This window comes from Rissa tridactyla, chromosome 2, assembly GCF_028500815.1.
Source record: "Rissa tridactyla isolate bRisTri1 chromosome 2, bRisTri1.patW.cur.20221130, whole genome shotgun sequence".
In the NCBI taxonomy this organism is placed as follows: Eukaryota; Metazoa; Chordata; class Aves; order Charadriiformes; family Laridae; genus Rissa; species Rissa tridactyla.
The window spans coordinates 121,638,498-121,660,452 of record NC_071467.1 but is presented as its reverse complement, the minus strand read 5'-3'; the positions used below and the strand labels follow the sequence as shown (position 1 = coordinate 121,660,452).

General features: G+C 40.1%; 1 protein-coding gene across 2 annotated transcripts in view; it reads right to left on the bottom strand.

The window, feature by feature from the left end:
• Positions 1-662: 662 nt before the first annotated feature.
• ZNRF2 (zinc and ring finger 2) overlaps positions 663-21,955 on the bottom strand; it is a 61,565-nt gene continuing 40,272 nt past the window's right edge. Inside the window, exons 3-6 of one of the 2 annotated variants that reach the window (XR_008464867.1) lie at positions 8,521-8,626; positions 7,727-7,804; positions 5,913-6,538; positions 663-2,473 (exon numbers count right to left, since the gene is read on the bottom strand). Coding sequence is in view for 1 of the 2 variants with exons in the window: in XM_054191459.1 (XP_054047434.1) it covers positions 7,747-7,804; positions 8,521-8,626 (164 nt within the window). In the remaining variant the exon portion in view is untranslated. Of the gene's footprint in view, positions 2,474-4,561; positions 6,539-7,726; positions 7,805-8,520; positions 8,627-21,955 lie in introns of those variants that run through there. The other variant, XM_054191459.1, reaches the window with a different exon arrangement.

Here is a 21,955-nt window from a genome sequence, read left to right as displayed (position 1 = left end):
GCAGTCAGTTTTAAAGAGGAAAATATGAAGCGTTTTGGGAGGAAGCTAGAACGGTATTTGGGTAGAGGTAACTGAAGGAATGAGCAGTGTATTAAGGTAGGTCGATGATTTGATGGAGCTTCCCAATCCACAGGTGAGGAGAAAGGTTTGCCGCCACCCCCTTCCCCTTCTCTTTTTTGTTTTTAAACCACCTATGAGTTTCCCACCTCCAGACCTGGCAGCTCTAATTTATGCTACCCTTGAAGGCCATCGTGTCCGGTGAAGATCATCAGAGGACACATCAACCAGAGACACCTCACCTCCGGCCACCAGCCACCCTGGCGAAACAGCAGCTACATCAGTTCTGCTCTGCCATGACCGTCCTTGGCCAGGCTGATAAAAGCCCGTCACAGCGGCTTTGCAGGATCTGCGAAGAGCCAAGGGGGCTCAGAGGAGCCAGAGGCCGGCCCAGAGGGGCTTCACTCCTACCTGCAGGACTACGGACAGGCAGGACTGCGGACAGGCAGGACACCAAGTGGCTTTTCTAGCTGTGACCACACACCACACATTGCTTTCCCTTCCTCTGCTTCAGCTTGGTCTGCAGCACGGGCATAACAGAAGCTCTGCCCCACAGCGATGCCTCTTTCACTAATACTTTAAAAACAAAAATTAAAAAAAATCACCCAGAAGTGTGAAGAAAACTGTGCTTCAAAAGATTTATTACATATATTTGTACATATTTTACATGAATGGAATGTTAAACATACAACCTAAAAATCAATAAAAAAATATTTTCATTCATGATTATGTACTGGCAAACCACTGAAAAAGAGTACCTTAGAACAACTTAAGTCAACTTGCAATCATACTGCTCAATTAAAAAAAAAAAAAAAGATACAAACACGTTTTTACATTAGACATTGCAAATTACATTCCGATTTCTGCTCCAGGTAATGAAGGAAGACATCTTGCCCATTACCGCTGCACGTACGGGTGGCATCTCAGAAGGTAGCACGGAGTTCCCTCTAACTCGTTGTGGGCAGGGTTAGCTCTGTGGGACGAGGCATATAAAAAAGGGGAATATACGCTCTGCTCCCTACCAGCAGGTACCAGCCGAAGGGGAGGAAGAGCCAGACTGAGATTCGCAGCCAAGTGATAAGGTTAATGCTGGCTCACCACTCGTTCAGCGCGATGCTGCAGCTTTCAAAATTAAGTAGTTTGTTCAAACATCCCCTCTACAGCTAAAGCCACCTCCCTTCTTCCTTGAAAGTTACAGTGCTTTGGCAATATCAGCTAGGAGAGAATTCTTGACTGTACGATAATGAACACTTCAGCTTCATCTTAATATGCACAGGAAAAGCACGGAATCGCACTTTGATGTCTCTTCCTGTTAGCATTTCACACCTTGAGAGCTTGTGACCAGTCGTGTTGAGAAGTGTTTACTATTAAATATAACAAATTAGCAATAAAAAGGACAGATTTGAGAGAAAACAAGAGCAACAGGATTCAGCAACAGATCGTGTACTTGCAACGTCGGGTTACTTACGCTTGAAACTCTGCCAGAATCAAGCAAATCCTACTTATCGTTGCAAAACCTTTGCCAAAGCACACCCAAGGGCAAAAGTCTCTCAAACAAACACAGACAGATTAAAAGCTGCCAGAAAGATCAGCTAGCGGGCTTGCTGCCTCCTACTCCTTGTACGCCGGCAACTTGTTAGATCAGAGACAGAACCAAGTCCAACCTTTTTCAGGTGCACGGTATTCCTACGATGGTTTACCTGAGCGAGTCTTCAGCAACTAGCGATGCCCCACGGTGAGGTCATTTTACAGTTTATCCCTTTGTCACCTCTGATGTCCTTAATTGAGAAATGACTTTACAGAATGCCATGCAGTGGCTTGGGAAGCCAGCCAAACTCTGCAGTAAGATAACCAAATGCAACTTGAGAGTAAGGACTTTTTTGTTGCTCTTTTGGTTTTTGTTTTTCCCCAACAGGCTAAAACATCTTCAACCTGATTTTAGAAGCAGGTTAATTTATATGGAGAAACATCACAGAAGTTTTACGTTTCGGAAACAAAAACTGGACACAGTTCTGTCATGAATTTCTCACATAGAGTATTTTGAAGGACAAGAAGTGATATGAGCTGATGACACTGCTGCAGGAAAAACCACTTTTGGCTGGGTTGTATCAAACCCCGTAACGAGCCCTTCTCTTCCAGCTACAGCCTCCGATGTTACTTTTGCTGATGCCAATGGAAAGCCTGTCCAAAGATTGAGGGGATACGGCCTAAGATGTATCATGTCTTCAGCTGGGAAGAGGGGAAGATGTTGATACTAAAATGACTTTTAAGCTTGGAGGGGTGTAAAGTGAATCATAAAATATAGCAGTCATCAAAAAATGAGATAATCCTCCACCGGCAAAGGTAAGCTGGAAGGTCCATAGCAGCACTTCGGCGCTCCCAGGTAGACGGTGGTCTCTCGGCAGGAAGCTCCCAACTGTACAGCAAAATTAGTAGGTAAAAACCAGCAATACCAAATTTGCACAGAAATATTCTCTTTCGATATGGGAAATCGGCTAGAATTCACAGAAACTCAGAAAGATCTTGGCCTACACAAAAACCAACGTATGCTTTGTTGCTGTTTAGGTACAGATAGCAGTAACACTCAAGTGCCGCGTTCCCTGCTTTTGGTGAAACACAGAAGAGACGGAGCAAGATTCTAAAGCCCTCACATGGAAAAGGCGGCATACTAAAAGCATCCATAAGCATATCTTATGCACTAGACGTTATACAACCAGAAACACCAAAGATCCACATTTCTGAATAAAAATTCTTTCCCACATTTGCTGAGATTTTAAGTCTTCTGGGAGTCAGTTTTACCAGCTCTCCAGCCTTTCAGCAAAGACTTAATTAAAAAGCCAGTGCTCCTAGCATTAAGAACTAGGATAAATGTATAAATCTTGAGATTAAGTCATAAAACCCCCTTCACATCATAAAGGGGGAATGGAGGGGAAAAAAAAGGTCACAAGCATCCACCCACGTCTTTGCACATTACCTACATATTTTCCATTTCAAAATACTGCCGTACACTTACTCTTGCATATGAAAGTTAAATTGATTACAAATAAGACCATCTGTTTTACGCTTTATTCTTCCCAAAAATAAAATAGCAGAAATTTGCAGTGTGCTTCGTATTTTTGCTTTTACGTCCCACTGAACTCATCGTTGAATGTGCACGTTGAAAGAAAATTAGCTACCTCCTTCAAAAGGAAAGTGTTATTATAGATATACTGCTTTGTAAGAGCCGGGACACTGGGCGCCCCGTGCTGACAGTAGCACGGCTCTCTCGGTATTGTATGGAGTAGGGTTACATACGATCCAACTCACAGCCACCTCCACTATGAACTTCAAAACACAAGTTGCTACTCGAGATACACGGGTATGTTACAAGTTCAGAAAAAAATCTCACATTTCAAGACAGTGTTGAGTCTACTCTTCCCCTTCTGGCAAGCAGCATGTTTATGGCAGACCTGAGTATAGGAATTATTTCACACCCTTACATACTTAGGGAAGATGTAGGCCAGGTGACAGAAAATACTCTGAAACCGCACAGAATTGGCAATCTCAACATATTTACAGGCAAAGAAGCATATCGCACCGTAATTTAAGTTATTGCTTCTTGTGGACAAGTGTGGTATTCCTTGATTGAGACGCAGGACTTGTTTGGTGTTTATTTTTTCCCTTTCTGAAGCACAAGGACCACTGTGAGGACGTTTTCAAAATGAAGGTGTTGCCTGTGACTACAGCTACGTCTACAGCATGGTCATCGCCAACTGACCAACACAGCTCGGTGACAGAAAGCTTACATAGGTGAATTTCCACAGGCGTTTTCAAACTCAAGCATCACTCTCATGCTTCCAGGGTCATTCTAGGCTTGGTCTATATTACAGGGTTTTGATACAAGAAAACCTCCCATAGCCTTTCAGAAGAGATTTATAGATACCAAGAATGCCAAAGTAGGATCTAAGGCTGACCTTGTATGGGTTCCTCAAATAATCCAAAGTATTGCTGCTCTACCGTGCTGATGGAGGCAGCCACAGACTCTTGCCTGCAAAACCCTGCGTCGGTGCGGTTGCTAGTGGCATGCTTTTCAAGCACTGGTCCTAAATGTAGGACAGCAGTGATAACTGCTGGGTCTTTAAACCAGCTACTTGCATCTGAATACAGAAAATTAAGGTTTTTGAAGAAACAGTAAATGAACTAGAAATATGAACTACCAAAACTGAGCTTAAGTTGTAAACAGATTTATGTTTATAATATTTACCTACTTAATCCCCAAGCCAAAGACTATCTATGACCTTGGAGCACAGGACACCAAAAACACTTACCTAACCCCTTTACATTATTACAGGTGAGTTTCTGTAGGCATGAAGCCTACAGTAAACACGAAACCAACGCAAATGCAAAAGCTTTGCTTCCAGAAGATAGCAGGAATTTAAAATAGTGGAAAAGTGGGCCTGCAGGCAACACCACTATTTGAGTATTACGGGTGCTGTAATTCCTCATCCCCTCCCTCCCCCCCATGATAATACAAGGCAACACAAATATTCTCAGCTAAAAAGGAATCTGTACAGGGAATGACTGTACATTTGATGCGAGTACAGAATTGAAAGTGTGACAAAATGCCTCTGCTCCCACTGAAAAAGAGAATACAACAGGGCCCCATAGTTACAGGTTCAGCCGAAACCAGCGATGCAAGCCCAAAAATGTAGAAACGGCACCGGCGATTATGACAATTATCTAGTTTGGACTCCTTTAGATTTGCAGCATAACAAAGGCATTTTACAGAGCATCATTCAAGAGAAAATGTTATCCAGGCAAGAATTGCTCTGCAAGCAAGATAGCAGAGTTTAGTAACATGCACTGCACTTGTTCTCCAGATAGCAGCAGTTGCTCCTGTTCTTTGCCCTTTTTGATATGAATCACAGTAGCAACAGAGAGAAGCATGTACTTAAACACAAAAAGAAAAGCAGAATTATGTATGTACAAGAAAAATGTTCGAGGTGTTGTGCAATTTATTTTGACTATTGAAATCTACTAAAAATGCTGTTGCTAATAAATATTCATAACTCTTCCCTGTACTGTGAAAGTCAGAAACTAGTATGATTAATTCTTGATATAAAAAATACACTTCTAAGCCCTGATATCTGTTCCAGTTCATTGTCTGTCTTTTTTTTTTTTCCATGTCTTTTTTTTTTTTTTTTAAACTGTGATACTTCATGGGAACTAATACTTATCCACAGTTTTACTTGGTGTACCCCTCCAGAGACATCCTGTGTTTCATGGAGCCCTGGTTATACCAATATAATACAGTAAAAGAATAATAAATTAAACAAATGCAGGTGCATTTTTAAAAAAAACAAAAAAAACAAACCACATTGTCAAATGCTGGTCTGCGCGTGAAGAGACCAAGGATTTAGATGCAAAATACTACAGATCCTGCCATCAAAAAAACCCATTTAAACAAGGAAAGAAAAACTTGCATGTGTTTTAAAAATTAAACACAAATCCCACCTCGATGTTATCTCACCCATGCCTGTAAAAACCTCTTGCTGTGCCCACATTTGCAGTTATTCATTTACACCTCAGGAGGCAGCCTGGAGATGAGAGTAGTACAATAAAATAATTACCTGAAACATTTTTAAAAAAATACCCGTTAAACAAATTACCTTAACTGGCAGCACTTAAAATTGGTAATTCTTCTTTTTTTTTTTTCCTATTTAAAAAAAAGTTGCATAGCTGTAAGATTTTGCTTTGCTGCATTTTTTTTGTTGTTTTTACTCACAAGCAGTAAAAGAGAAGTTTAGTTACTTAAATAGCAATACAATGAGCAGATTTCAACAATCCCTATAGCTCGATCAATATAAATTAGTTACCTGTCTTGGTTTTACTCTTTGGACTGCATTGTGACAAAGGTTTAGTTACAAAGTTCTGAAATATAGTATTCCTATGCAGAGAAGTTTATGTTTTCTGTTCTTGAAAAAAAAGTGAAGAACATAAAACAGGCATGAATTCAGTAAATTAAGGTCACACTGTTAGATTATATTTCGTTTGCCATTTACTCTTCTTCAGCCAACGAGAAGGTGAAAACGTTCCCACTCAAAACTGGGGCCATCCTCCTGCAAGGGTCTCAGATAGCACGTATCGAACGTCTCCGCTTCCGCTTGGGGCAGTAGGAAACATGTCCAATAACCCGCTTCTTCACAGAACCACAAGTTAGTCTGAAATTAGGAACTTTGGCCTTCGATACAAAAGTGTCAGTAATGTCTGTGGGGAGTCGATTGTTACAGAATGTGCAGCATTTTCAAAATCCCTGTGTGTCCTTTGCATGAGTGTTTGGTATACCGAGCACTACTGGCAAGTAACCGGTGTCTGCAACGCTTTTTCCATGTCACTGTCCGTCTTTGCCTTTTTCAGCCACAAAGAACTCTAAGTCTCAAGCCAGGCACGCTGTGTTCAGCACGGGAACCTCACATCTATGTTTTCTGATCAGTGGAAGCAGCTGTTGAAAAAGCAGAAGACAAAAGTACCATTATTTCAGTACATAGCACACTCAAACAGCGTGAGCGCCACTGCCGTGTTTCCCTTCCCCTTTTCCCTAAGCCCCCAATTATCACCACCTCTGCTGTGAAAAGGCGCAAATTGATTTTAACATAAGGTTAGACACCCATGAGCGTGAACAGAGACAAATGTGTTCATAAACAGCATGTGGGCTTCTTCCATGATTCAGTTGTTGGGGGCAATATAGGAAAAGTGTTTATTTATTAATTTTGGTTAACGCCGCCCTGAGGTTAAAACGATTATCCCGGTAGCAGGATACCTTCCCTTCAGGTTCTTTCTGCTACCCTTGCAACAACCACAGCACTGCAATGTGACCTGCAACGCAGGCTCGTGAAGCAAGATGAAACAAATGAACAAATAGATGCCAATAATGAACTCTTCAGATTTTTATTTTTTTTTAAATTTCCATGAGAACAACAAAATCAAACCCTCAGCTACCAGCCAGAATTTCAGATATGTCAATTTCTTTAAGAATTATGATTGTTGGTGTGTTTTGCAATGCTCAGGGGCAGTAGTTTAATGCAATAAAAAGTTTTTTAACTAATCAACTAAAAGAATAAACCTATCCTTTAAACCTTTGACACTGATTGTGGATCGGAAATCATTAACGCAAGAACGCAAGCTGGAAAAAAGTGAACTTATGACATGGGATGGATACCAACATGTTAATATTTTTATTTATTTATACATTTTAAACATTCTGGAACGCATTAACATGAAAGCGGTTTTGAAAATACCTAGTTTCAACGTCTTCATATGATTCCAAAAGCTTTCGGGCAGAAATAAATGCCAGTACTCATGGAACAATCCAAAATTACACAATTGTATTATTTTAATTTTGTTTCCTTTCCATGGAAAAAATACTCTTTAAAAGTTAATGCTAAAGCTTTATTGGCACTGACTTGCCACTTTCCAGTACTAAAACTGGAATACATCATTTCAGACCATGCCATATAACGATGCAGAAACCTCTTACATATTGCAATATACGTCAATACTTACTGATTAATACTGCAGTTCTGAGACACAGTAGCAAATTCCCAAGTTAAAAAAAAAATAGCATAAAGAGTTATTGCATATAATAAAGATATTTACTGTTGAAATGTACGCATCTAAAAATAAGCATTACCTAAAAACATGAATCTTGTCTTAATCAGAGGGATGCTCAGGGCAAGATCTATTTACTTCAAACCATTCATCTATGCAGCTGTTGGATGCAAGACAAAAATGAAAACAATTGACATGAATGAATATCTCAGTAACATTTAGCAGTAAGATATGAATATAAATTGGTTTCTCCTAATTTCAATGAATAGTAGGATTTCATATTATACAAAGATGTATATAGACACATATTTCTGCATTCATTGAAAATGTAATAACCCCAAACCACAATAACATTTGCATCTTAAACACTGTTGAACAGCTAAATAACTGAAGTGTTAAAATTTTCTAAGGAAGCATTTTACAAATTACTATCCAGCTTTTATATACAGGTTACTTCGCTACTAACACTATGACCTTGCTTGTACCATTCACTGACATCTTACTTCCTGTAGTTACAGACACTTGTAAAACCAAATACAAAACAGGTTTAAAAAGTGTTTCCCCTTTCCCCCTGAAGTCTATTAGCGTTTGACAACCTAAGCTCCATAGCTCTGATGTGCAGGTGATTTCGCCTTTTTTCTCTGTGGGCTTTTCATGCAACCACGAGAAGACTACAGCAGGGAACACTGGTTTCAAATACATTGGTGGAGACGCAGAAAGACATCATTTTTAAAACATCTTTAGGGTTGCTGCTGTTGTTGTTCTCTTAAATGTCAAAAGCGACTAAGCTTTAGTGCTCCTTTAAGTCCCTCTTAGAGGAGTTACCCAATAAATACGACCTTCTGGAATTTTATATGCATCCCGAGGAATACTTGCCCTTTATGATATATGCAGAGGCAAGGCAGCCGTGCTATAGTATCTCCTTGCTGCAGCTCTTCCAGGCATATTGCACACTCCCCAGCATCTTTGCTCAGCACATCCTCTGAAGAAAAGCACAAAGTTAAACAGTTAAAAAGCAGACTATTACAATCAAAATGTTCTTTATTCAGTACATCAAGGACAGCTACAGAAGATACTTCTAGTCCTGTAGAAAGTCATGTGAAGGTGAGGATCAGTCACACTGATCTCTGACTTCAGCTGACTGAAGATTCCTGGTGGGAGACATCTTAACAGCTCAAATTAAAATATGGTTATGATTCAGTTTCTTGCCTAAACACAGCCATAGCTCAAAATGAAGTCCTGTGGGAAGACGCCCATATAGAGAAGTGGGGTAGCCATAATCAACAGCCAGTAAACCTTTGGAGTTTATACTCTCCCAGCAGATCCATACGCTACTGCATAGGCTTCTCTGATCTGACCTCGGAAACCTGTGCTCTAAAACCATACAATGCAGGTAATTAACTAGGTAAAGATCCTCTTAGCTTCTAAACACTTAACCTATCATTCACTTTTTCTACTCTCCTACTTATCTCTCTTCTATACATCTATAAGCCTTTCTGGTACTCCTACTTCATACCTTCAACCTCCTCATCTCGCTGTGTCATCATGTTCTACCACATCCTATCCACCTATACCTCAATGTAAGTATGCAATTGTTGGCAATAGAAATGGGAGTCTTCCATCAGGGAAAGATCTGTATGGCTCCAATGACCCTAAATTCCTGGAGATACTGATTTTTTTCGCAGCATTACCAAGTCCCGTAACAAACGAGAAGAAAGTCAGTTACTAGGAATGCACAAGAGTTGGCTTTCACACAGAAGTTTCTGGGAAAATATATTATTTTTAATAAAAACCTTCTCTCTTGGACACTTCTCTTAGCCAGAACGTGGGATGCAGAATTCAGTCTTAGTACAAAGCAAAACAGGAGATCACGTAAGGCCCCATTTGCCAGAAGCAGGTTAAATGTCCCAGTTAGACACAACCTCACATAGTGCACCGAGCATTCCCAACAAGGGACCCCGTAGCAATCAAGCTGGCAGATCAGAAAGGTGAACATTTGGCAAAGTAAAGCTCACGTGTTCAAACTTCCACAGTTTCCTGGGAAAAACTTCCCCTTCTTAACCAAAAGGAGCCTAAAGGTACGACTGAGAAACCACTAGCTCTAAGCTATTCTCCCCAGGGCTCCAATACTCCTGGCTTTTCAAACACACAGAAAATGACAAGCAGACAACTAAAAAGCTATCACTGCAGGAAAAAGTGAAATGAAATTAGGTCTATCTTGTTTCCCTTAGAACAACAGCAAGCTGTCTTGCAGGTGCTTGGGTTTCTAAAACAGCACTTATTTCAGTCTGCTACACCTATTGGTTATGCTAAGAATACAGTATAATGCCACACATGTGGCATATTCATGAGGATATGTGAAGAATATATAACATGAGGTGAACTGTCATAAAGAAAAATATTCAAAACAATTTAATAAACAATATGCACCTACCACAACAAAGAAAATTAAAAAAATATGTATTTTACACATGGTCATATCATTGGTAAGCATCGTATTAAGAAATCACTTCTGTTCTATCACAAGCTGTGAGCTTCCAAGTACGTTAGAGGTACCAAAGAGGGAAAGCAATTTAATACAATACAGAAGATCTTAAGAACTCTTATTTGTTATTACAAAATCCTGACACTAAGAACTTGCCCAGAAGAGGGTGCTACGGATAAATACTTCCTTGAAGTGTTTGGGGTTTTTTTAATATAAAAAGATACTTCAGTATCCGACACCAGGAGGCAAAGACTCTCCAGACAACTACAGAGGTATTATTAATCTTTCTTTGCCTGAGGCCCTCAGACACTGCCCTCCTAGACTCTTTACACAAGTGCTTTGCCAAAAGTCCTACGAGGAGGTTGACTCTCTTCCCACTGTTAGGCTGCAGGAAGAAGCGCCATTATAATTCAGGCATGTATCATATACACTGAGCATACTAAATAAAAGTAATTTTTTCCATGGAGTTACTTTATCAGATCAGCAGCTGGTACCCAAACCAAAATGACACTAAGATACCTCCAGTGAATTAATCCACAGCCTCCCTTCCCTCAGCACTCTCAAGAGGGAAGCATTTAGTCAAGTTTTGATGACAAAAATGAAAAAGCTGTCCAATAAAAATACAATTTATAAAAGAAAACATTCCTGCGAACTGCTTTCACATCATTTTCTATTGAACATGTCTGGCTTATCATGCGCTCCCCAGACTGTACAACACTTGTGTCTGAACTCCCGCTGAGCGATTTAACAAGGTTCTGCACCTTTTGGCCAACATTAGGGCAAGACGCCAATTTAAACATTTGTATCTCCCACCAGCCCTGCTGCAAATGTCTGAAACTCCTTTTCTTCCCGTACTCTCCCCAACTGCCATTAGCCTCCCTCTTGCCAATACCGGCCCCACGGCACAAGTCCCAGGCAAACAGCTTGCCGCTCTACCTGGCTTCACCCCAAGCTTTCCCACTGGGATGAGCCGCCGGGCATGCACCGGCTTTGCCTAGTCATGCCAGAGGGAGCTGGTGTCAACACTGATGACGGTTGGCATGGACGGGGACTCAAAAACACGGTGGAGCTCTGCCACCCCTGCAGAACAGATTTTGTTAATAGGTTTCAATGTTCTTCTTCCTCTGAAATAACGAGGACTTGGCATTCCTTACTTCTTGTGTTAACCTTACGAATCCTACCAGGCTCTCATGCAAGAAGAAAGCATAAATTCTGAAGGAATTAGTACAAAATACCCAACAACTACAAATGCCCACGTGCAACTTGGCACTGCGCGTTAATAGACTCTAAACCTGTATAATTACGCTTATAATTGATTACACATGTAGAGTGACGACAGCAAAATGACCATTTTAGGTGATTCAGATCATCAATCCCAGATAAAGAAAAAGGAGTGACAAAACCTGTTAGACCTGGATCCGGCCAGAATCTGTTCTGTACTTGTTTCATACAGCACTCACCTGTACCACCACTGGCTTATACCAGATGGAAGTCAGTTTAAGGGCCATTTAACACTAACTTTTAAGCATCTCTTTTACAGAAAAATGTATAAATCATTTTGCACAGAACCACTGCAGTCTGAACAATTTTTTTTGTTTCATATTTTCCTGCAGCGGAGTGATTCAGCACATACATATTATTCTTTTTCTCTTAAAAAAAAAAAAAAAAGAGAACAGTTTGAGATTTCATCAATGTTATGATTAAAACATTTATACAAGTGTATTACCTAAATGGAAGTGGGAAGAGGAAATAAGCAGAGGCCACATTTTTCCATTTCGCCCACACGTGGGTATATACACAAACACTCACCACACCCCCACATCCATCTGCCTTGCACCAAACAGGAGGTAAACACTCCTCCACCTTCCCAGCTATTTGAACAAGTACTCACTAGCCAAAGACTGGTGTCAAAGATGAAACCTGGCAAAAGAGCGTAGTATTTCCCTCCCGTGTCTGCTCAAGTATTTCTTCCTCCTCTCCTCTATCCCTGGTTAATACTACTACTGGTTTAACTTCTGGTTGTCAGTAATTTGTCCTCCTAAAATTCTGCTTTTATCTTTACTGAAAAATTAATTTTTCTCCACTCCTGCATTTATAGCAAAATAGGTGGTACTGAATTAAAATATAATCATCCTGGCAATTTTGCATATACTTGACCAATTAAAAACCTTTTCTAAAACTTTTGAAAAATATATCCAACAACTATCAAAGCCACCAACTCAGCCATGGTTAAAATTATAGGCAATGCTTGAAACAGTGGGAAATGAAATAGTCTGTCTTTAAACTGAGGACTGCAAAAGCACATGCAATACACACGTTATGGATTAAGTCATTAAAAGCTATGCTACTGCTTTTTGGTTTTCTTTTTAAAACATAGATAGATACAGCCCTAGGCTCAGGAAACCCCAAGTCACAAATCATGGAGACTGCGATAGTATTTGGGGAGATATCACCTTATAGCTGCAGTATTTTATTTCTCTCTAGGCATTCACTGGAAACGGAACACCAAGTTAGAAAGACCTTTGATCTAATCCAGTATGACAATTTTTAAAAACATCTGTATTTTTTATAAAACTTAAAAGCTTAAATGTCTGTGGAAGCTGCCACCGCAACAGTGAAGAATGACACAAAGTGTACCCTTTCAGGAATACGACTAAAACTTATTGGAACGTACCTTCAGAACCTTCTAAAATTGGTTAAACAAGAGCCGTAAGAGGTTAAAAAATATCGATGAAACTTCATTAAATAGTATATATTACCATATATCTGTTACAGATTCATTCTTTTTTGTTGCTGATTACTAAAAACTCTCTGAGTAAAGCACTAGAGACTGTCTTTGATTGTTTTTAAATGGGGTACATCAAGCTCCTGACATCTAGAAGCAAATATATTTCTTCACACGGATAGCACAAATTCATCCACGTTGCAGAATTTATTCTACACATTTACTGGTATTACCTTCTGGGACAATCCAAAAAGTTTTTCCTTGCAGTGTTACAAAAATAAGCAGACCAGAAGGACCTGCACTTTCCACGGGTAACTATTTGGTATCCAGCAAGTATGTGTGGATGTGATTAGCATACTCTTATTAAATGTTACTGACTTGATTTACTAAATCTTTCCAGCTTCTGCCGCATCTGTTTTTCTCCCTCTCCATTCTTTTCCAGACATTTCCGATCATGCTTTCCTCCTCTTCACACCCATTTTCTCCAAAATATCATTCCCTCTAGACCTACTTTTTCTACCAGCCCTCCTACCCTTGCATCATCTCATTTCATTTACTGTTGCAATGCAGGCATTGGAGAAAGGAGGAAGACATTAACATTATTAGCCACTATCTGATATGAATAACATGGACAGCCTTCCTATTTGGGGTTAATATCCTTGGAAGAAGTAGACACTGGAATGGAAGAAAAAGGGACCATTATGCAGGGTGTGCTTCTCATGTAGCTCAGTAACTGGGTTTGCAACATGGTACTGGCTGCAAGCAAAAGCTTTCTCTTCTACTCCATCCTAAGCACTAGGAGAGCAAGCAGTTTCTTTGGCGTTCTACCTGTTGTTTTTCAGTATTCTGGCTGCCACAAGAGGAACATCCTTGATTCAGCATGCACCAGCTAGGGATCATTCTTGGATGACCAGGTCAGCCCTCCACTGCTGCTCAAAAATTGAGGCAGAAAGACACTCTGAAGGAGAGCTGATTCTTTACTGCTCAGAGCACTTAATAGCAGGAGAAAGATCATTCCGTTGTCACTGCAGAAGACACTTATTTTGCCACTCAGAGCTCTCCAAGCTACAGGGTCTGTCAAGCAGATTGAGCAAGGCAGAGCTAAATCCATTAACTTTGTTCACTTATAAAGACTGCACCTTCACAGCCAGAAGCTAAACTTGCACTGCCCTCAGCAAGGAACATATCTTCTGAAGAAGCAGCGGGTTCCTGACCAGAAATACTTCTTATTGCTCTAATACAAGCAACCTCCTGCAGATCAGATGGAAAAGGGAAGATTTTTAACATCTAGTGTTTTTACTTGAACCACAGCTAAGTGGTTTTCAGAAAGTTGAGCATGTAGAAATTCAGAATTCAGCTCTCCTGACTACTTTCAATGCAAATTCCCTTTTTTACTGCTGAAAAAACTAATACCCATATGCTAATCAAACAAGCACATGTTGCAACTTTTTGTGCACTCCCAACAGGCACAATAACCCCAAACACCACTGCACAGCTTGCGCGGTAATACCTAGAAATTAAGCAATCTAAAACCACCTTCCTTCACCACACTACACAAAAACATAATAACCTCTCTCAAGCAAACTGAACAGCTACAACAGATGTGACACTTCCTCAAATACTAACGAAGTGTCTCATGAATTTGGGGGTGGTGGTGGTGTGTGTATGTGTGTTTGGCATCTCATTCTTCACCCCTCATTCTTCACAGCAGCCCGTTACAATTTCCTATTCAAAGTCCCAATGTTATCCTTGGTTTCCCCTTCCCTTCTCACCTTGCTCGGTGTTGGTCCAAGACTGAGATATCTATATACAAGCAGATACCCATCACAAAAGACTTCCTGCACAAACATTGCCTACAGTCTTTAGTGCTCGCTCCTCGTAAAACACAAAGGTAAAGGAGAGGGAGCCCACAAAACAAAGTGAAAGTTGCACAAGAAAACAAGAGAAATATTTGCAGAATAAGGGCTAAGTTGCAATACTTTTATCACAACAAGACGCTGAGCTAGAGGGAGGTAGCTGCAGAGGTTTCATTGTTTCTCAGCTAACCCAACATTTGAAGAACTGGATTTAGATTTTTGTGGGACATTCTCAGCTTTCAGAAGCTAGTTCTGAGAAACAGCTAGATGCTTCCTGTTCAGACAGATAACAATCGGGTGTACGGTAGAGAAAAAAATACTCACTTTTTGTTGAATAAAGACTGAAATAGTAGCAATAGAAATAGATTTCAGGGAGCAGGTTGAGTATAAAAGCCTGTATAGTCCTAGCTACCTGGATGCAATTTTAAATAGGTAAACTACATAATATAAAGGGGAGAGGGATTTGTGCTCTTAGGGAAACAGTTCTTTTGTAAAGAGGTTTGTTTCCGTGGTCTCAATGGAAATCTATCTGCAACTTTAAGATACATGGTGTCAATACAAGCTACAGTTCTACCAAAAAAAATTAAACCCCGAGTTTAAACAACACAGCTTTCATACAGTGTCCAATTAAGATATCTTGCTCATGGACAATGTCAAGTTTGCACCCCAGGACTCCCAGTGAGGGGCTAGGCTTTGAAACAAGGTCAAGCAGTCTGAGAAATAAAGCTTCTCACTTCCAAGCAACAACATCCTCAGCCACTCCTATGCTATTGTGACCAGCGTACCAACTTTCTCAGTCCCTATTTATGCTTCTGGTAGAAAGTGTTGGGGTGAAATAGATACTCGATACTCATACAAGATGAAATTTATCAACCCAATTGGACATGAAACATCTTGTGCTCCTGTCTTGAGATTTATTGTCAGCGTGACTATGCGTTTCCACAGTGACTCAAGATTTGCTCTCGATACAATTATCTGATTGAGTCTGAAACTTCTGCTTAAGCTACAGTCTTTCCAACTTCTTTCATCTTCTTGTCTGCTTGCATTTTGAGATGCCCTTGAATGGTATATCATCTCAAGATAGCTAAACAACTTTCTCCTGTTTCACTGGCTTCTAAAGATAAGTTCCAATCACCACATTTGTAAGTACGATGTCCTTAAACTGTCAAATTCTAGTCTAGATATGGGCCAAAGAACTGCACCTGTTCACAAACAAACCACAAATAAACAGTCTTATCCTCCAGCACATGATGTAAAGGGACTTTGTGCCAGCCTTACCCATCCTGTACTAAGTCCCTGTTCCAACTGAACTGATGTATATTCGTGCTTTGAATGACCCAAGGGGTAACTTGTTCTTGAATAGTGATTCCTTGAAATGCTGTGTTTGGCCCAAGGCTTCCCTCCCTCCCTTCAGAAACTATTCCCGGGAGATGAAAATACTTCTAAATATTGATTCATCAGGAGGCAACTGTGTGAAAAAACCTTGAATGCAGCAGTACCAGACTAGTGCCCCACCATGCAATTCTATCACAAATAGCGTACCCCAGCACATGCCGTCTAAAACAAAAGCTGCTTCTTACAGTGCATGGAACAAGGAAGCTGCCTTTAGGCTGTTTTCTTGGTTTTTAACCAATATTACATGACCTCTCAGGTTATCAGGTATTAATCTCCAATGTCAGGAGTTAAACCAAAAGTAGCACGTAAAGAGGCAAACCCACAAGAAACAAAACAGCAGCAAAATAAGACTCCTTATAAAACAGTGTAAGAAACTATCACTTGGGGAATACCTCCTCCTTGGCTTCATTGAGTAAGAATGATTTACACTTCTCAAGGCCGAGTTTACCATCAAAGAGGATCTTACACCACAAATACGCTACGAAAGAAGGAGTGGTTGAGTAAATGGCCAGGGGCAACCAGCACGTATTGCTGACAGAAAGAGTCTGCTGCAGTTAGAGAGGATTGTTTCTCACAGGGAGCTGGAGCTAGCTGGGATGAAGAAAACTTAAAGAAGTGGGCAAGAAAGAAGAATATCAGTGTGGGATTCATGCATGCAGATCTTTTATCACTTTTATTCTTTGCTAAGCAATGCTTCTTATCTTTGAGAAGTAAATCAAAGCAAAATATTAAAGGGCTACTTATATGTACCTGCTGATGTGTACCATCACTACGAAACTGCTATGATAGATGCAAAATCAGCTTAGGCCTGTTGAGAACTTCACAATCCAGAGATACAGAGTCCAAAGGTGGCTGAACCACATGGTATCCCCCAGAGCAAGGGGCAGAAAGTTAAGTCTTATCACCAACAGGGGCACATTCAAGAAAAATGAAAGAGGCCTGAGGTGCAGCTTGCCATGTGTAGCAGATGACTTCTTTTACCAAAGGAAAAAAAAACACAAACAAAACAATAAAACCCAAACCAAAAAAACCCCACCACAACCAACCAGGCATAAACCCCCAAGAGTATTTATCTACAGAAGCTTCTTCTGGTAATAAATAACTCTGGAATCTGATTTAATGTGGGAAAGATACCACTGTGGTTAGGAAGAGGGTGAAGAATTCCTTTCATACACCATGCAGAGACAGTTCTCTTCAAATAGCTTTTCGGTCAGAAGGAGGACTTAGCTATGATGCTGTAAGTCTGTTAAAATCAGCAACTTTGCCAAATCAAGACTAGGTACTATTGCCAACAGTGTTCACAAAGCCTGGGAAAGTAAAGCAGAGTGTGGATGTGGCAGAGTAGGTATGACAGAACATAACCATCTCTGATCAAGCTGAAGGTAAGATCGAAGTTTGAAAAGATCTTGCAAACCCAAGACGTTAATGTGACTGTACAAAAGGATCCCACTGAGGTTAGGAAATCCCTCTTGCTTTGGCAGCTTTTTAAAGTGACTAAGCTTATTTTATCCCCAACACGAAATGAGACCAAAATGATTGCAGAAGACAGTTTTTCCAAGTGGAAAGGCTTCAACCATTCACCATCCCTGAAACTACAGTCAGAAGCCAGAGAAATTGCATTGCAATGATTTTCAATTAAGAAGTTTCATTCTAGTAACAGTCTGCAAGAAATTGAGAGTGTGATGGGGACCTGCTGACCTAATGAAATCTATGAGAACTCATCTAACACAATGTAGGTGAAGCGGGTACATTAGAAACCTTCATGGAAGGAAAGCATATGGGAACAGCGTCCTTGAAGAGCAGAAGCAGAGAAGGAATGAACAGAGAAAGATCAGATGCAGTTAGCTAGCCTATTACTCCGAACAACATGGATTACTGTTATGGTGACTTGTTTTGAAGTTGGATGTAGGATTTGATTCAGCGTTCTGTTCACTTAGTCCTTTTTCAAGTTCCTATTCTAGGCTTCCTACAGGTGCCCTGCGCACAATGGGTTTTGCCAAGTCTTTTTTCCAGTCTTTTAACATTGGCCAAATAACTGACTCACTTCTTTGCAAGCCTGCAGAGGAGTTTGGTTTGATCTGATGCAAAATGAATGCATAGGGAGCACTAAGGAAGATGAAAGATGAAACTATGGGCCTAAGCTTGAAACAGGAGGAGGGGAGAAAAACAGGTGTGTCTGACCAAGACGCTATTCTTAGGGAAGATATGATGCATTACTGAACAAAACACAATGAAAACACTGGTGCCAAAACTCAGAGTGCATAAAGTCTGGCTTATTAACCTCAGTGCCAGGTGCTAGGCCTACAGGGTGCTTTTCCCAGCAGGCTCGAGATCAGTCTTCTCCCAGTTAAAATTGAATGCCTGTTGTCGACATGCATACACAGGACAGGGATATAAATCACTGCATAATTTTTACTTGTCTGTCTTTTCTGTTCACAGCAGACGGACTGCTTTTTACAAGCTATTCCTATTTTAAATGCAATTATCCTTGCGATATAGATGGAATGCAAAACATGTCTAAATGCAAAAAGTTCTGATAACATCAAATCTTGAGTCGGAGTTTTCAAAGTTATCTCAATTTTTCTGCTCTACACTAACCCATAATCCAGTATTATAATTTATTACAGCAGGCATAGAGATGCAGTATTTCTCGTGCTAACAGGCACCTACAAGTTTTTACTATCCCAGTAAGATACCGAGTATATGGGTCTTTAATTTCAAGAGGGAAAGAAAAACAAAACAACAAACCTTCCTTTATACTTTAAAGAAAACAGCATCAGTTTCTAGATCCTAGCAATTAAGTCAAATAAAAGACACACACGTAATTTCAATAGTATTCAGCAATCACAATCATTCACAAATAATAACATAAAAAGATTAACATGGGAGATGTGCTTAAAAAAAACAAAAAGTCCCCAAAGAAAATCATCCAGTATTTGTTCAAAGTTTCATGCACATAATCTGGCAGTATACTTCTACAACCATATTAAAGTTTTATTTTTATCCTCGTTTTTTAAATCTACAGGCTATCAATACCATTGGATATCATTATGACAACAAGGTGTTTCAACTAATAACGCCACAGATTGAAATAGACTTCCTTGTAAGCATACAAGTGTCAACCGAACAACTCCCCCACCATCTCTCCTCCTCAAATAAACGAACATTATTTATGGGCTAAAAATGATCATTGAATACTAAATTATTGCTTAGCTACATGAAGGCTATGCAATACCCAATGTTATACATGAAGGCTATTTAATTAAACTTTGCACAAGAAAGGAGGGGATGAGGAACACAGTCAAAATTAAGTAAATTTGATATGGCTTTAAATTACAGATAGCTATTAGTGCAGGGTTAAAATGGAAGTTATCTGAGTTTTTTACGAGGAAACTTTAACGAAGTTTCCTAAGTGTTAATATAGTTCAGCACTAAATCTAGCAATAGTGAAGTTTTTTGTGTTTCAGCTGTGTGTTACAACTTGGGGTTATTTCTGCATCTGAACAAATCTGTACCCATGTGAGACAGTGTTACGCAAACTTCAAGGAGCACGGAGGTTCCTCCAGGGCAAGTCAAGTATTTTGTACCTAAGTCAGTACATAATCAACATAATTCCTGTCAATAGGCAATTTACAGCCTGTTCTAGAATCACTAGATTTTGTTAAAAATACTAAAAACTTGTAATCTTTCCTCCTGTGTGAGCAGTGATAATAATCCCCAGTTTAGAAGTGAGAGTACCCTATCTCATTAATGGTGTTTTCATCCGGCTTGGTTCTGAAGAGTTAGGCTTGTTCTACCACTGAAATCCCCTGAAAAAGCTGGACTGTCTTCTTTTGTCTTTGAAGGGTTGAGTCTGCAACGCAAGCACCAGACTATTTAAATAATCAAAGGGTAGGAGGGTTTTAAAACAAGATTTTAATCTGAAGAAAAAAAAAATTACAAATCACATTTCAGGCAATTCTTTCAATTGATCTGCCCTTGGGGTAGTTTCTGAGCAGGAAGAAGTGCCTCTCATTCTTTTTTATTTCTGTAGAAAAAAAATACTCATCTGCAAATAAGCTGTTCTAGTTCCTGCAAAACAGTGAGGAATTTACGGAAGGAAATACCATGAAATTCCTACCCAGATCACTCAGTCTCAGTGAGATGTAGTTTGGCATTTATTCTTAATAACCTAAAGATTTCAAGTAGTTTTATTTCAAAATTCAGCCAATGAAACCTATTCTCTAAGATTAGGAAAAGGTGTGTATTTTCAAGGGGTTTGTTTCCACAGAGCAACTACCGAAAAAAATGTCAAGTTTGCTGCAAACAAACAAGTAAAATCTCAAGGTTTTAGAGGTATCAACTTTAAAGACTGCAGAATTATTATACAAAACTAGGAACATTATTTCCCCTGAAGCTAAATTCCCAGCAGTCACAAGACTGCAGCAGTTGCAGACACGATTTATGACATCCTCCGAATGACCTCTCAAAGCTAAAGACTGATTAAGTGTAAGACGTGGAAGGTAGCTCCTGTCTGCCCGCATCACATGATGTGGAGTCACGGCACAGCGAGCGTTTGCTACCGAGCGAACAAAACTGTCCCTTAGCTTTCTCCTGCATGCAGCACTGCGCTGCCATTATACAAGAGAAGCACAATGACAATATATTGGGTCCTCTTCTAACCTGATCTGAATCACTCCTCGCATCACCCGCAGATGTTCTTTGCGGCACTGGTTCACAGGTGTATCTGTAATTTTCTAGGACAAGAATTGTCATTTGACTTTAGCAGCGCTGTCAGTACCAAAGCAAGACAACGGCAGCATCTGAGGTTAGGAGTGGCTTCCAAAGAAAAGAAACAACTTGAGCTATTCAGCTCATGAATGATCCTGTTTTCTCCATTTCTTTCAGAAACAAGCAGGCTTGTTCTACAGCTGTCAAAAGCTTTACTGTATTTATCCAGTGCTGCATATAAAATATTCCCGTGGCACACGTATGCATTTATAGAAAGGCGTTTCCAATGTACTGAGGGCGAAAAAAAATAAATGTTGTCCCAAGAACTGAATTAAGCATGAGGTGACATTGCAGATATTTTGGCCAGGAGTGATTTGTGACGGCTGTCACAGGAAGTTTGGTCTAACAAATTTAGGCCTGTCTCAAGGGGAAGTATGTAGAGAATCACCCACCAAACACCCTTCTCCCCAAAGATTCATTAAAAGTGTCAGTCCCATTCACAGCAAATCAGAGCGAAGTTTAAGATATGAATGGATGTGATCTCTGCAGTGTGTCCTCCTCAGCAGGATGCAAACACGTCAACTTTACTTCATTACAGCAAGAAAATTTAGCATAATCTATTGAGCATCCCCAACCTGCACCATAGAAAGGAGCTGTCATAGCTACTTTACAAATCTACGCCTCCCTTCCCTTTACATGAAGGGTAAAACAATAAGCAATGTTGATCCCTCAACCACCACCACTAAACCTTTGAGATTATATTCTACCAAGATAAATGGGGTAGTCTGCAGTTCTGGGAACTGCTGTTCCAGACACGCGAAGCACTTCCCTCTCAGTTACACTATGTTCCCATTTCAGGAGCTTTCTTCACAGCCACACCATTAGAAACACACAGCTTACTTTTTTGACTCTGTAGCAAAGGGTTGACAGTTTGTGCGTGTGGAGGAAAGATAAGAGACTGCAGCTCTAAAAGTGCTGCAACTCCACACTATCACGGACTGACCCAACTCATCCATTGACTGAGGCTGAAATGGGGTCACCGAAGCAGGTCCTACCTTTAGGTAGGTACACGTTGGACTCCAGTGTGGTTTTATTTAGTGACATTTCTCAGCATTACACTTTAAAATGAACAACCTCTCT